The sequence below is a fragment of the Sycon ciliatum genome, chromosome 10 (assembly GCF_964019385.1).
Source record: "Sycon ciliatum chromosome 10, ocSycCili1.1, whole genome shotgun sequence".
NCBI classification, from domain to species: domain Eukaryota; kingdom Metazoa; phylum Porifera; class Calcarea; order Leucosolenida; family Sycettidae; genus Sycon; species Sycon ciliatum.
In genome coordinates, this window is record NC_088652.1 from 8,750,151 (window position 1) to 8,767,488 (window position 17,338).

General features: G+C 46.9%; 1 protein-coding gene across 1 annotated transcript in view; it reads left to right on the forward strand.

Annotated features, from left to right (window-relative positions):
* Positions 1–17,338, forward strand: part of LOC135825828 (uncharacterized) — a 57,566-nt gene that overhangs the window by 1,815 nt on the left and 38,413 nt on the right. Inside the window, exons 2-3 of the mRNA XM_065338456.1 lie at positions 12,334–12,531; positions 13,200–13,397. Coding sequence (XP_065194528.1) covers positions 12,334–12,531; positions 13,200–13,397 — 396 coding nt within the window. The remainder of the gene's footprint in view (positions 1–12,333; positions 12,532–13,199; positions 13,398–17,338) is intronic.

Consider the following 17,338-nt stretch of genomic DNA (forward strand, 5'->3'; position numbering starts at 1 on the left):
CGAGGTATTCAACCTCCAGGTTTGCACCGGAGAGAAAGAAAGTCATTTTGCCGCTTCTTCTTTCACTAATAATTATATCTCAGGTGTGTACCTGAAAGAAGTAGAATAAAAGTAATTCTTGTTGATTTCACCGCGCCTACCACTCGGCTACCCATTACATTGGTGGCAGCGGTGGGATTCGAACCCACGCCATCGAAATGACTGGAGCCTAAATCCAGTGTAGTATCCCTGCCCGACCAATACGGAAGCACTACGGAACTAATACGGAGCTTTGCCTGATGTATATTTAGTGTATCTCCGTATGTAAGCGTACGGCGTCTGCTGCATAAAAGCGGCTGCGCATTTCTGTTTTGAGGAAGATGAGATTTTGATAATAACGAGGTATTCAACCTCCAGGTTTGCACCGGAGAGAAAGAAAGTCATTTTGCCGCTTCTTCTTTCACTAATAATTATATCTCAGGTGTGTAACTGAAAGAAGTAGAATAAAAGTAATTCTTGTTGATTTCACCGCGCCTACCACTCGGCTACCCATTACATTGGTGGCAGCGGTGGGATTCGAACCCACGCCATCGAAATGACTGGAGCCTAAATCCAGTGTAGTATCCCTGCCCGACCAATACGGAAGCACTACGGAACTAATACGGAGCTTTGCCTGATGTATATTTAGTGTATCTCCGTATGTAAGCGTACGGCGTCTGCTGCATAAAAGCGGCTGCGCATTTCTGTTTTGAGGAAGATGAGATTTTGATAATAACGAGGTATTCAACCTCCAGGTTTGCACCGGAGAGAAAGAAAGTCATTTTGCCGCTTCTTCTTTCACTAATAATTATATCTCAGGTGTGTACCTGAAAGAAGTAGAATAAAAGTAATTCTTGTTGATTTCACCGCGCCTACCACTCGGCTACCCATTACATTGGTGGCAGCGGTGGGATTCAAACCCACGCCATCGAAATGACTGGAGCCTAAATCCAGTGTAGTATCCCTGCCCGACCAATACGGAAGCACTACGGAACTAATACGGAGCTTTGCCTGATGTATATTTAGTGTATCTCCGTATGTAAGCGTACGGCGTCTGCTGCATAAAAGCGGCTGCGCATTTCTGTTTTGAGGAAGATGAGATTTTGATAATAACGAGGTATTCAACCTCCAGGTTTGCACCGGAGAGAAAGTTATTTTGCCGCTTCTTCTTTCACTAATAATTATATCTCAGGTGTGTACCTGAAAGAAGTAGAATAAAAGTAATTCTTGTTGATTTCACCGCGCCTACCACTCGGCTACCCATTACATTGGTGGCAGCGGTGTGTTTTTGTAAAATAAAACAACGTGATTCGACCCCAGACCCCCATAGCTCAACCCGCTGCAGCTCCGTGCGACGAATCAAGATGAGAATCGTGTTTCATGCTTTCCTGGGCCTGGCAATGCTTATTAGCCTGCAGCACAGTCAGGGTGCTAACGTGGATCACCATTCTTTCCGCACGGCATCCATTGGAGACTCCGATGGCGATTTCAAGCAACCCGCTACCTACATGTATACTACCGGTGATGGCGAAGCTGATGAGGACGACGACATGCGGGCTGCTGACCTAGACAAGGAGGGTATTCCCCAAGACCAGCAGCGTTTGATTTTTGCCGGCGCGTAGTTGGCAGACGGCCGAACCCTGAGTGACTACAACGTTCAGCAGGAGTCCACTATTCACTTGGTACTTCGTCTCCGTGGTGGAATGCAGAATTTCGTCAACACTCTTCCTGGCTAGACCATCACTCTTTACGTCGCGCAAAGCGATGCTATCGACAATGTGAAGACCACGATTCAAGACGAGGAGGGAGGTCAATCAGGTCATTTGTCTGACGCCGAGCTAGCCGCTCTGAGTGACCGGCTCAACCAAGATGAAGATAAAACCTGGCTTGCCCTCCACCATAGCTCCAGCCGCCGCCGTGGTTACTAACGCTGATTCCAGGTATGGCATTTTCTTTCCTGTCTTCCTTCAGTCTCCCTGTCCTCTTCAGTCTTCCTTTATGCGGGTGTGTGAATCCAGTTTAGTTTGGTAGGCGTCTGATCATGGTGAGCCACGGCTTACCCAGCTAACGTGGGACAATGTGTGTGACAACTACCCTTATAGTTATAGTGTATTCAGTTCGGTTTTTGAACTGCGATGTTCCTGGCGGGTTGTGCCAGCGTTGTGCAGCAAGAGTGCTGTGGATTTTCAGGTCCTATTTGGAGGACAGTTCTTTCCCCTTTTGACCCCGTGACATCGTGTGAACCTGGTGTGCTTCTACTTTATGATTTGTTATCAGTTCATTTATTCTGTCTACTCTAAACGTTATCATTTCCGATATAATTTGCCATCTTCCGGTTGACGCTGTGTTCGTAACTCTTCACTAATTTTTTGAAAATCACGAGGGCGTGATTATCTGTAGGAAGGGAGGGTGTAGTATCCCTGCCCGACCACTACGGAAGCACTACGGAACTAATACGGAGCTTTGCCTGATGTATATTTAGTGTATCTCCGTATGTAAGCGTACGGCGTCTGCTGCATAAAAGCGGCTGCGCATTTCTGTTTTGAGGAAGATGAGATTTTGATAATAACGAGGTATTCAACCTCCAGGTTTGCACCGGAGAGAAAGTTATTTTGCCGCTTCTTCTTTCACTAATAATTATATCTCAGGTGTGTACCTGAAAGAAGTAGAATAAAAGTAATTCTTGTTGATTTCACCGCGCCTACCACTCGGCTACCCATTACAATAATTATAACTCATCAGAGGAGAAGCAGTTGTTGAATGAACGGGTTTAGCTGAATAATGCTATTTTATAGAGAAAACACCGGCGCAAGGTGTAAACACTCAACTAACTCGTATATGTGACATATCAACACAGGAGTACTACTACTACTTGCTTTCGTGGAGTGTGGCTGGTGAACAGTTCGTGCTGTGATCTGGAAGCGTCGTGTGGTCTCGTCGGGTCAAATGAAAAAAACCTATTACTGTCAAGAAATCGCCGATAATTGCGCCGATTGACAACTTTCGCGCTGAATACGCCGAAAATGGATGTGTTTAGTGCCTCTACAGCGTGAAAGTAAATGCACATCTGTACTGGGACAGGTAACTTGAAGTACTGCTGTGAGCCGAATTCTGACTTGGGGCTAATAATGTGGCCGAATTCGGAAAATCTCTTCGCTGATCGAAAAGTCGATTAGGCGAAAAAATCGGGCCGATTTAGGAAATGCCTATTCACATGGCACGCGGAGCAAAACGAAAATAGCCCCTCGGGAGCCCGAGCCAAAAAATAGTTACTGGTTTGAAGGAAAGACACAAACGGGAAAAGTCTGAATAAAAAATTGAATGTCACCACCAGGACTCGGCGTTCAACATTTTCTTCAGACATCGTAACTCACACTTCCTGAGTCCACACAGGCGGGTGGGACGCAGCCCTCACTGTAACCCACACACTTCACGTACAAACTAGCACGCGGGGAGCCCCAAGTCATAACATATTCACTGGTTTGAGGGAAATACACAGACGGCAAATTCTGAAGAAGCAATTGACCGTCACCACCAGGACTCGAACCAGGGACCCTCGCTTAAAGCAACCGTTGCAAAAAACCACTGAGCTATGGTGTACTTCGAAGTAGTCGTCATCTCAGCAGAGACCGTTCAACATTTTCTTCAGACTTCGTAACTCACACTTCCTGGGAATCCACACAATAATAATAATAATAATAATAATAATAATAATAATAATAATAATAATTTGGAAAGGATGGGAGAACCTCAAATTCAAAGGATCAGTCGGGGAAGTGAACTGCCTGAAAAGAGAAAAAAACGCCAGACCCACCAGGACTCGAACCTGGGACCCTGCTTGTCATGAGCAATACTCTAACCACTGAGCTATGGGACCAGGCTGAACCTAGAAGGCGCTGACAAGTTTTTCACTCCAAAGGCAGCTCACAACACGTGCCACACATACTGATGGCACTTGGGTCTTTTTCCCTCCCCCAGGGGACCAACCACGGTCAGTTTCTGGAAACTACCAGAGGTGAAAGAAAGTGATTAAATTTGGAAAGGATGGGAGAACCTCAAATTCAAAGGATCAGTCGGGGAAGTGAACTGCCTGAAAAGAGAAAAAAACGCCAGACCCACCAGGACTCGAACCTGGGACCCTGCTTGTCATGAGCAATGCTCTAACCACTGAGCTATGGGACCAGGCTGAACCTAGAAGGCGCTGACAAGTTTTTCACTCCAAAGGCAGCTCACAACACGTGCCACACATACTGATGGCACTTGGGTCTTTTTCCCTCCCCCAGGGGACCAACCACGGTCAGTTTCTGGAAACTACCAGAGGTGAAAGAAAGTGATTAAATTTGGAAAGGATGGGAGAACCTCAAATTCAAAGGATCAGTCGGGGAAGTGAACTGCCTGAAAAGAGAAAAAAAAAAACGCCAGACCCACCAGGACTCGAACCTGGGACCCTGCTTGTCATGAGCCATGCTCTAACCACTGAGCTATGGGACCAGGCTGAACCTAGAAGAGCTGAATTTGAGGTTCTCCCATCCTTTCCAAATTTAATCACTTTCTTTCACCTCTGGTAGTTTCCAGAAACTGACCGTGGTTGGTCCCCTGGGGGAGGGAAAAAGACCCAAGTGCCATCAGTATGTGTGGCACGTGTTGTGAGCTGCCTTTGGAGTGAAAAACTTGTCAGCGCCTTCTAGGTTCAGCCTGGTCCCATAGCTCAGTGGTTAGAGCATTGCTCATGACAAGCAGGGTCCCAGGTTCGAGTCCTGGTGGGTCTGGCGTTTTTTTCTCTTTTCAGGCAGTTCACTTCCCCGACTGATCCTTTGAATTTGAGGTTCTCCCATCCTTTCCAAATTTAATCACTTTCTGTTACCTCTGGTAGTTTCCAGAAACTGACCGTGGTTGGTCCCCTGGGGGAGGGAAAAAGACCCAAGTGCCATCAGTATGTGTGGCACGTGTTGTGAGCTGCCTTTGGAGTGAAAAACTTGTCAGCGCCTTCTAGGTTCAGCCTGGTCCCATAGCTCAGTGGTTAGAGCATTGCTCATGACAAGCAGGGTCCCAGGTTCGAGTCCTGGTGGGTCTGGCGTTTTTTTCTCTTTTCAGGCAGTTCACTTCCCCGACTGATCCTTTGAATTTGAGGTTCTCCCATCCTTTCCAAATTTAATCACTTTCTTTCACCTCTGGTAGTTTCCAGAAACTGACCGTGGTTGGTCCCCTGGGGGAGGGAAAAAGACCCAAGTGCCATCAGTATGTGTGGCACGTGTTGTGAGCTGCCTTTGGAGTGAAAAACTTGTCAGCGCCTTCTAGGTTCAGCCTGGTCCCAAAGCTCAGTGGTTAGAGCATTGCTCATGACAAGCAGGGTCCCAGGTTCGAGTCCTGGTGGGTCTGGCGTTTTTTTTTTCTCTTTTCAGGCAGTTCACTTCCCCGACTGATCCTTTGAATTTGAGGTTCTCCCATCCTTTCCAAATTTAATCACTTTCTTTCACCTCTGGTAGTTTCCAGAAACTGACCGTGGTTGGTCCCCTGGGGGAGGGAAAAAGACCCAAGTGCCATCAGTATGTGTGGCACGTGTTGTGAGCTGCCTTTGGAGTGAAAAACTTGTCAGCGCCTTCTAGGTTCAGCCTGGTCCCATAGCTCAGTGGTTAGAGCATTGCTCATGACAAGCAGGGTCCCAGGTTCGAGTCCTGGTGGGTCTGGCGTTTTTTTCTCTTTTCAGGCAGTTCACTTCCCCGACTGATCCTTTGAATTTGAGGTTCTCCCATCCTTTCCAAATTTAATCACTTTCTTTCACCTCTGGTAGTTTCCAGAAACTGACCGTGGTTGGTCCCCTGGGGGAGGGAAAAAGACCCAAGTGCCATCAGTATGTGTGGCACGTGTTGTGAGCTGCCTTTGGAGTGAAAAACTTGTCAGCGCCTTCTAGGTTCAGCCTGGTCCCATAGCTCAGTGGTTAGAGCATTGCTCATGACAAGCAGGGTCCCAGGTTCGAGTCCTGGTGGGTCTGGCGTTTTTTCTCTTTTCAGGCAGTTCACTTCCCCGACTGATCCTTTGAATTTGAGGTTCTCCCATCCTTTCCAAATTTAATCACTTTCTTTCACCTCTGGTAGTTTCCAGAAACTGACCGTGGTTGGTCCCCTGGGGGAGGGAAAAAGACCCAAGTGCCATCAGTATGTGTGGCACGTGTTGTGAGCTGCCTTTGGAGTGAAAAACTTGTCAGCGCCTTCTAGGTTCAGCCTGGTCCCAAAGCTCAGTGGTTAGAGCATTGCTCATGACAAGCAGGGTCCCAGGTTCGAGTCCTGGTGGGTCTGGCGTTTTTTTCTCTTTTCAGGCAGTTCACTTCCCCGACTGATCCTTTGAATTTGAGGTTCTCCCATCCTTTCCAAATTTAATCACTTTCTTTCACCTCTGGAAGTTTCCAGAAACTGACCGTGGTTGGTCCCCTGGGGGAGGGAAAAAGACCCAAGTGCCATCAGTATGTGTGGCACGTGTTGTGAGCTGCCTTTGGAGTGAAAAACTTGTCAGCGCCTTCTAGGTTCAGCCTGGTCCCATAGCTCAGTGGTTAGAGCATTGCTCATGACAAGCAGGGTCCCAGGTTCGAGTCCTGGTGGGTCTGGCGTTTTTTTCTCTTTTCAGGCAGTTCACTTCCCCGACTGATCCTTTGAATAATAATAATAATAATATTAATGAGGACTTATGACTGTTAGCATGGCTCAGTGGAAGGTTGACCTTTGGAACGGCACAAACACCTTGGGATCGGCGGCCATTCAGCGTGGGAATTTCCAGGGTCACTCCTTATCCCCGCTGCTGTTTGTCACCTGCCTCATACCGATCATCATGGTTTTAGGGAAAGGCTCACGCAGCCTACTGCACCAAGGTCCAAAACCGTACCAAGCTCAACCATCTATGGTACATGGATGACGTCAAGCTGAATGCAAAGAATGAAAAGGGGTTGCGATCTCTTGTACATACTGCTCATGGCTGTAGTTAAGACATTGGCATGCAGTTCGGTGTGGCAAAATGCGAAACCGTTGTACTAAAGGCAGGAAAGCATGCAGCCGCTGAGTAGACTCTATTGCCTGACCGCTCATCTATCAGGTCGTTAGAGCCAGAAGAAACGTACAAAAAACCTCGAATTCCTTGATGGTGGGGGTATGGACCATTCAAGTATGAATACGAAGATCCTGCATGAGTACAAGTGGCGTGTGCGACGAGTACTCCGTCCAGCTCTAAACGGCCACAACATCATCACAGCCATCAACACCTGGGCTGTGACTTTGAATAGTGCTGGTATGTTGGCATGGACGCAAGACGAGTTGAAATCTGCTGACTGAAGAACGGGCAAGCCTATGACTGTGCATGGAGCCTCTCCACGCGCTGATGTAGCCCGTATGTACATCAGTTGCAAGGAGGGTGGACGTGGTTTGCATAGTATTCATAATGTTGTCGCCATGGAGAAACGCAATCTGCAGCGTTATGTGCTTCAGTCAAACGAGAAACTCCTGAAGGTGGCTGCGCCCATTCTGTGGCCACACATGGATGCCCCAGCGGACTCCTCACAGGTGGTGAAGAGTCGGCTTCAAAAAGAACACCTCCTGGCGTGGACCCAGAAGCCCTTGCATGGACAGTTTGTCCGGCAAACAGAACAACTGACCAACGAAATCATCTCGAGTTGGCTGACAAAGGCTGGTCTCAAGAAGACCAAGGAGAGCCTGATCATCACGGCACAAGGCCAGGCCTTGGCTACAAACCTGCTGAAGGCCCAAATCTTCCAGCAGGGCGGAAGCCCCCTGTGTCGAATGTGTGGGAAGGCAGGCGAGTCGGTTGCCCATATCCTATGCGAGTGTTCAAAGTTCGTTGGACGGGATTACTTGGAGCGCCATAATCGGTTCTCCTCTCTGGTCGCTCTGGCGTGTACATTGGATACCATGTGATGACACGTACTACTAGCACCACTGTAATCCGGTGCTTCAGCATACCAAAACCAATGCAACGGTACAAGAGCATCCCGCGCCCGAGGATAACGTGCTGGTAGTAGTCGTAGTAGTATTTATTATTTTACTTGGGTATACCCAACAGGCCTGTCGCCTTTCTTACAGGGTGCCTTGAAGCTAGAGATACTTCAGATGCCACCATCTCTCCGCAGGACCCGAAGATCAAGATTCTGTGTGATTTCACCATCCGGTGCGATCGCTTCATTGCGCACCGACGGCCTGATATTGTTCTGGTTAATGGACCTGCCAAGAAGGCCCTGATCATTGACATTGCTGTACCTGGTTACCCACGCGTTGCTGAAAAGGAAGTTGAGAAACGTGCCAAGTATCAACTTCTTGCTTGCGAAGTCCATCGGCTATGGTCAGTTGAGACCCAGGTTGTTCCTGTGGTAGTTGGGACTTTGGTCACTGTTTCCAAACAGTTGCCAGGATACCTTGACACCATCGGTATCACCAGCTACTGCTCTGTTTCTGAATTGCAAAAGAATGCTCTCCTTGGCTCGGCAGCTATCCTGCGAAAGGTCCTTGATTTGCTCTGCTCTGTGGTTGGTGGTGGAGTTCTTTCGGTCCTATTTTCCTCCAAACACTCTCGTGTTTACTATGATCGATATTTAAAAAAAGTGTTGTGTGTTTCTCTCTGTGGTTTACCTACAATCATATGTAATATTCATTATGATGCATGGCCCCACCTTTGGCTGCTGGATGCTATCCCGGTGGATGCCTATCTACGGCCTTCGGCCGAGTGCTGATGGATAACTGACGCAACAAATAGAGTAGGCTGCGCACTCAATACAAAAACCATTAGCAAAACTAGGTTCCACGTATAAAAGCTTGTTTCTTTAACGTTTTCGTGGCCATCTCATCAGAAGATTACTGGCAGATCGAAACTAATTCAAAACTCAATAATAATTATAATAATAATAATGCGACATGGAGAAAATATTCAATGTACAAGCATGTGTAAGTGGGTGTAAGTGCGAATTTACTGGAATAGTGTAAGTGTTGTGACATTTTCTTTTCGTTTACAAAGATTTGGATCACGAATGCAACTCTTACTGTTTTTTGCCTGGCGCTAAACCCCATCAGTTTTGAGCTCAATCGATTGCCTTTGGACTACAGAATCAGCTGCGGAGATACAGAGTTCACTATCAATCACTCATGGTACATGTATGACATTAAACTCAACGGGAAATCCACGAAGGATGTGAAAACCCTTGTGTCTACCGTGTGTGACGTTGGTGGTGACATCAGCATGACCCTGAACCCAACTAAGAGTGCCGTGCTGCACGTCAGGCGCGGAAAAGCAGATGAAGGATGCTCTATCCAGGTTGTTCATGAGACTATTGCAGAGTCGTCACGACTCAATAAAATATACAGGCACCTTTGAGTAGTTCAAGCAGCCATGATTCCTCACCCACAGCTCAACACGCAACTCACCGCAGAATACAAAAAGAGACTAAATTTGCTTCTGAATAGTGGATTGAATGCGAGAAACATGATCAAGGCCATCAACAAAAGGCTCTGCCCGTCATGGCATATAGCTATGGAATCGTAAATTGGGACGAGGCTGTAATATAGAACACAGATCGAGCAACAGGATCAACCTTGACCGCGTCTGGTTTTCACTACCCCAAAGCCTCAGTCAACAGTCTCTGAATGAAGAGGGGAGATGGAGGCCGGGGCTTGGTCGCTTGTGAGGATATGCACGGCCGGATAGTCAAGTATGTGCAATTGGAAATGTGTAGAGCACGGGATGTACCTACTGGTGCTTCACGAGTCGACATTCAGCTCAAGGCACTGGTCAAAAGTGATCGATATCGGCTCTATTGGGAGTATTCCGTCCCAACTGACTTGAAACTATCAGCAAACAGGCCCGATCTGCTCCTTGTTGATGACAAGGACCACATCGCACACATCATAGACGTGATCGTTCCTTTTGAGAACAACATTAACAAGAAAATTGCTGAAAAGTGCTCGAAATAATTTTATATTATGACTTGAAGCGGGAGATTTCCATAATTTGGTCCCTCACCAAGGTTGACGTGGCACCTGTGATTGTCGGTGCCCTGGGAGGCTTGGTTAGAGAGACTCCTCAATGCCTTCGGACTGTGCAGGAAGAAAATCTGGCTATTGTGCAACAGGAGGCTATACAAGGTTCGGTTAAATTCTTAGGACCTTCCTTTGTACTTGTCGATGGATATCTGCTGCGTAGTCATGTTCAACAGCCAAGGGACTTGAATATTGATATTAAAACCCGGTTCGAGACTGATAAACATATTTCCTTTGTTACTCCCTTTACTGGTTGATGTACTTTGGTTTAGCACTCTGACGCTAGCTAGTTTAGGCTTTTACACTTGACTACAACTTGCGTAGGGCATACTTGAGTCATGGTGTCGGCTTTTGTCCCTTCTGCTACTTCAGAGCGGGCTCTAGAGTAATACGCTGTTACCTATTCCGAATCCCAATGTCATAATAAACCCCCTCACCCCCATCATTCGGCTCACCAAGTTTCGAGGTTTGACTGATCTCAACGTCCCTATCATTGTAGAATGCCTATTGCAGAAAATTCTTTATTATTGTTTTGATATTGGAGTTCAGATTGAGGTTCTTTCCTTTCTTCCTCTTCCTTCCCCTAATTCTTCTCCCATTTGGTTTTTAGGTTTGTATATTTTCACTTTCTTTAGCTATCCTACCCATGGAATTATATTCCCAGTGGGACTGACGTATTGCCTTCGAAAGGAGTGAATGAAGGAGACATAATAGTAGCACATTTCGGGTAGGAGAACACTAAACAATACAGAAATTCAGTGTTTTTCTGCTTCTGCCTTTTGAGCATCATCAGCAAGGTGTAGTAGCTGCTGATCATGTTGTCTCTTTGGGTGTCGAGCTGGACAAGTTCCTCCGGTCTGTCTTGCCCGCTGCTTGTTGTTGGCAAATGGAAAGGTCTTCCATGGTCTTCATGGGCACAACCAGTTTATTCAGCTGAGCGACTAGACTTGTGGCCAGTGTCAACCTTCGCCACCCATGGGGTGCTTTGTTGCCCTGGTCAAAGTAGCCGCTCATGGCTAATGGCGGTGGCGTGTCTGTGTCCATCCGTAGCACATGACCGGTCATTCGTAATCGCCTACATGCAACTGTATCTGATACAGGGTTGCTCTTAGTTCTGCGATATAGGGCGTCGTTTCAGATTGTGTCAGGGTATCGTATTCCAAGTAATGATCGCATTTGACGCCGGTGGAATGCGTCTGCCTTGGCCATTGCTATAGACGATAATCCCCATTTCTCGCAATTGTAGAGCAATGTCGGCAGTACGATAGCGTTGTACAGGCGTATGCTTGTCTTCTCTGCTACTTCATCTCTACGCAGCCAGGAAACGCGTCGCGTCGCGAAAAAGTTTAACTGAGCTCATAATAATAATAATAATAATAATAATAAAACAGGTCGCGTAATGAAGCAGCATAACGATAGATGTGCAAAGTCATGATGCCTGGTCCGCTTCTGTCCTGGGTTCACTACCCCGTGCGTTGCAGCCGCGAGCAAAACCAGCTCAGGCTGAGAGTTCCCTCCATGATTGCTTGTCCAAAGCGCGCATTCTGAGCCCACTCAGATCAGTCATGGTCTTCAGTGGCATGTCTCTGGCAGCTGTGCTTGCCTTGACTGCCGTGGCCAGGTTCGATTTCGGGCGTCCACGCACACCGGTGACATCTCGACGGAAGTAGTTGTCCATTGCCTGCTGTGGCGGGGCATCTGAGGGCATCCTCAGAACATGACCCAACATCCGGAAACGGCGGACAGCAACGGTGTGCGAAAGTGGCTGTGTGTGCTCTGGAATATAGGTCTTTGTTGGAGATGATGGCGGGATACCTAATTCCGAACAAGTTCCGTAGTTGACGTCTATGGAAGGCGTTCAGCTTCTCCAGTGCAGCCTCTGTCAGTCCCCAGGTTTCGCAGTTGTATAACAGTGTTGGTAGGACGATGGCATTGTAGAGACGAAGCCTGGTTTCCTCGGATACAAGTTGACGTCGTATCCAGAGCGAATACATGCGGCCATACGATGTTGATGCTTGGTCCATTCGTCGGCTCAAGTCCTAGTATTTAGCGTGCGAGAAAGTCATCACACGACTTTTCTCTTACTTTTCATGTTCTTACCAATATTATTTGCCATGGCGACCCCCGTTAGTCCACGAAACTGGCAGGGCAGGGTTGGGCTTTTTGCAAAACATAAAATAATGAGTGATTGAGTATAAATCCCCTGTGGTGGATCTTTTAACTTTAGTCGATCTATATGTCGAGAAAAAAGTGAGTGAGGATGAGCGTTTGGTACGTTTCCTTTCAGAAATACATTGCACTGTTCCAAGAGCGACTGTTGGATTAACAGTGACCAACCCTGGATCTAATGTTCTCCACGGAACAGTAGTGAATGTACAATGTGATACTGGTTACTACATTACTGGTCAATCACAATATTCCACCGTGAAGAAAATCACTTGCGGAAATGGCGGTCAATGGACACCGCCTGTATCATCTTGTTCACGTAAGTGCTATGTATGCACCCACCATTATGATGCTTACCCACTTAGTGAAATAGTTTTGACAAAATTGATTTGTTGTAGCATAGCTAGGTTAGGAACCAGTACCACCTACTTTCTTTGAGATGGAATGTTTTTATACACGTATGTGTGAATTGTATTCGTTTTGGCTTGCAATGTATCAGTCCCACATATGAGACCAGCATGGACTTCTCCCATAGTAATTAATGCGCTAGTTTGTGCGTTGATTGACAGGCCTAAAATACGGGAAGGAATTCCACTGATCCGTTTAGTTGTTTTAGCAGTTTTCCTAATAATGCCGAATATCTGATATGCCTGGAGTTCCATCAACCGCAACAAGCCCCTCTAGATCAGACCACTCACAGTATCCCAGGAAAAGCTGACTGTCTTGCGATACGAACATGCTAACTGGCCCCGTCTTTCCGCCTACCTCTTTAACTCTGACTGAGAAGACGTAAAAGGCGCAAATCCTGATTAGTTGTGTGAACTCTAGACAAAGCACATTCATGAGAGAATGCACCATAATACTGTCTAAAGACCTGAAAACCGGGCCACGCAGTCCCCTGTGGTGGTTCTTTCAGCATTAGTCGCTCTGCACGTCGAGACAACAGTGAATGAGTAAGAATGGAGCGTTTGGTACATTTTCTTTCAGAGATACATTGCCTTGTTCCAAAGCAGACTGTTGGATTGAAAGTGAGCAACCCTGGATCTACTGTTCACCACGGAGTGGTAGTGAATGTACAATGTGATACTGGTCATTACATTACCGGTCAACCACAATCTACCACGCAGAAGAAAATCACTTGTGGAAATGGCGGCCAATGGATACCACCTGTGCCATCTTGTTCAGGTAAGTGCTATTTATGGATCCACCAATATCACGCATACCCACTAAATTGAAATAGTTTTGAAAAATTGAGTTTCTGGAGCCCAGCTAGGTCTAGAACCAGTACCACCTACGTTCTTTGAGATGGAATGTTTTTGTAAACTGATGTGTGAATTGCACTCTGTTTGGCTTGCAATGTATCAGTCCCACATGTGACACCAGCATGGACTTCTTCCATAGTAATAAAGGCGCTAGTTTGTGCCTTGATTAACAGGCTTTTAATGCGGCAGGGACTCCACTGCTCCGTTTAGTTGTTTTAGAAATTTTGGCAATACACTGGGCAGACGCACCGGGAGGGAGGGATGAGGGGGGGGGGGGTTGTAGCTTAGGAGATAAGGGATGGAGCCAGTGCAATCATAGTATACAATCAAGAGTACATTATATACTGGGGGATGTCTCCGGTTTGGAATGATAGGTTAAAGAGGGACGGTAACGACGGTGCCAGTTCTCATGTTGCTTCTTTTAGTATGCAGTTTTGGTATAGGGTAGAACCCTGGGCTCTTGGTGGTGACAACTCCGCGAAGAAGGCCTTCGACCTCAGCTTCAGAAGTAGAGATTTCTAGAAGGGGCTGAGGATGGCAGGGGAGGTGTTGATGAATGGAGCTTGCTCATCCGCATAGCCCGCGGACAGCGTGCTCTGTGAAATTAAGAATTCATTGAGGGTAGCGTTTTTTTGTGCTGGTATTGTTGCAGGATGTGCTTGGCTCACGAGTTCGGGTATGCGTTGTTTTGTAGCCGTGGTTAGGTGCTTCATGAGGCAGCATATGGAAGTAGACAGACGAGGCTGTTGGGTTGTTTATGAAGTCGGTTTGACATTGTGAAGAGATGATTCATCTGCACTTGAACTGCCATGATCTTGGCATCATTATTATCCGTCTCACAGCACAATCACCCTATGTGCGCTTTTTGTGATTGTGGTCAATCAGGCGTGCACAGCAGCCCCTTTTTGGGCCTATAGTGTGTTACGGTTTCCGATTTGCACTACGTGATGAAGACTCGCTAATGATTAGGCAAAAAGAGTTTCTGAATCAAAGTATACAATGTTTCATGTCATTGTTTCATGATGGCATTATGAAACAATCAATGGTATTATTAACTAGGCAGGCAGAGTGGGTTTTTCAAAGACCACTATTGCGATACGAGAGGTGCCTGGGTTAACCTCATTTCAGAGACACAATAGATCAACGGTAGTAACATTATGTACATTCCCACTTTAAATGATGGAAGATGCGTGCAATAGGGTATTTGCACTTTTTTACTATTATTCACAAACCCACCTTGTAAAATAAATAATTATGTGGACAAAAACAAACAGCTACTGAGCAGGGGCTGCACTGGGCAGCAGTGATGGTGAGGTACCAGGGGCTCCACCGACCAAAGGTCTCGGCTTCAATGCCACAAGCACGCACCAGGAAAAAGAATCAGAAATGTACAGCAAAGCTAGATCTAGCTATGGGGAAGTAGAATGGGTAAAAGTACCGGTAGGTGTTTAGAAAAATAAAAACAAGATGAAAAGAGATTGTTTATTATCAGAGTTTGGACTGATGTACAATGTACATGTCAACTTCATCAACCAAAACTTATGAACTTTTTTATTAGATCTGAAACGAAACTCGCAGAAAGAAGTGTAAAGAAAACAAGCTAAAAACAGAAAAAAATTATAAGGCACCCATTTTTGATAATCCAGGGGATGGCCCACGCCTGGCACTGCGTACAGCTGTCCATAGTCACAACAGGAAGGGGTATACTTAGAGAGTTTAATGTCGCTGCACTTCTGCCATTTCTGCTACTTTTTTGGTGGTTTTGGCATCATTGTACGCACAAGAACCCTCCCATTCTAGGTTGCAATGTTAGCAACTTTTGACCTTTTCCTGAGAATATGGATGGGATTTCAGCAACTTGCACTTGTTTTTTTTGCGAAAAGCATAAGTTGCGAAAAAGTATGTCGTCTGTTACAAACCACCAGGCCTTCGCGCTTATGGCATTGTATTCGGTGCAATGTTGTATCTCGACTCCGCCGTACCGCTGATGTTGCAGCATGCCATACGCTATTATGCGCTGTGTGCGGTTTTACTGGATACGCTGTTATGTCCCGTTTTATATGCGTATGTTTTTGCGTGTACGCTGTTTTGCATGCTATAAATAGCTGGTGTTATTACTGTTAGTTATTAATTATTCGATCAATTTCACGAAATATACTGTGGAAGAGAACAGAGGTGTCCTCGTGCCGTGTGGTCGTTCGATCCTGACAATTTAGAGAATCTCAGAGGGTTCATAACATTTGGCGACCACGCTAGGATAGGAGCGAGCATGGCAGAGCAACTACATAATTTGGAAGCCAGCTTTATCGCCAATGGAGTTCGGTTCGGATTAGAAGGCGAGTTGTTGATGGAACATGTGGCACACAGGCTCCAAAAGTAAGAGGAGCGTGAGGCGCGCAGTGCCAGACGGCCAGAGGAGGCGCTCCGCACCGAGTTTGACAAAACACTAAAGGAGATTAACGAGCGCATCGCCAATGCGAATGTTGGTGATGGTAAAGCCGCCAGTGAGAGTGCGATGGGAAGTACAGCGGAAGCTCCCAGTCACAGAGGTGGGCGTAAACCGTTGATGTAAATCCCCTTATATGATGGAACCCAGCCACTGGAGCGTTATCTCTCTCTCTTTCCCTCTCTCTCTCTCTCTCTCTCTATCTCTCTCTCTCTCTCTCTCTCCCTCTCTCTCTCTCTCTCTCTCTCTCTCTCTCTCCCTCCCTCTCTCTCTCTCTCTCTCTCTCTCTTCCTCTCTCTCTCTCTCTCTCTCTCTCTCTCTCTCTCTCTCTCTCTCTCTCTCTCTCTTGTTGTTTTGCTGCTGCTGTGGTGTTGCTGTTGTTGTTGGCCTGTTGTTGTTTTCGCTGTCGCTGTTGTTGTTGACGTTGCTATTGTTGTTGGTCATTTTGTAAGAGCTTGGACAGTTCACTTGTCCAGGCTATAAAGCAGTCTCTCTCTCGATCTCTCTCTCTCTCTCTCATCATGCATGCGTCACACTCTCATGGAATTTTTTATTATTTTTATAAGATTGCATGCTTCACACTCTCATGTAATAGTTCCTTCCTTTCTTCGTCTTTTTGTGAGAGTTTGGACAATCCACTTTTCCAGGCAAGAAGGCAGCAATGCCTGTTCATTCTGGCGAAGTAAAATAAAATATACCAACCAACCAACCATCTTGACCTGTTCAAGGACATCTGTTCCAAGAACGAGTTCGAAGAAAGCGAATGGCTGCTACGATTGCGCATCGCGCTAGCGGGTAGCAAAGCCGAGAGGATCTGTATTGGATGCAATAATTACGAGGAAGCGAAGCGAGAGTTGCTTGTCTCGCTCGGAAAGACGCCGGACAAAGCGTGGAGGACATTGCTGACAGGCAAGCAGCGGTCAGAGGAGTCGTTTCAACAATACGTTGTCCGTGTTTGCCGAGAGGTAGAGGTGTGGGCCACACTCGCTATGACAGAAGATGGCGAGGTGGACACCAAGTATAGCGCCGATATAGGTAAAATAGCCCCGGTACTGCAACCAATGGCAAAGCAGGTAATCTTGGATCAAAGCGGACCTGAGATGAAGACGTACCTGGTCGAACGGCAGTGCTACCTGATGTCTCTGCGCCAAGTACAGGAGCACGGCGCGTCTTACCAGGTCGCGAACGGACGACATGGTGATACTGCCAGGAAACCAGTGCAACGATCCGTGCCAAGGCCCACGGCATCGGCACAGTGCACGGTGATATCGGTCGCAGATGCAGAGAAGCAGCTAAAGTCGCTGCCGCTGGAAGCGAGAAAGGTTTTCAAGTGTGCGGCTGATGATCGGAGTGGCAAGAGTTGAGGAAAGAACTCAAGAGGCAAAGATTCGCGTGTTCCTGGACTCAGGCGCTGAGGC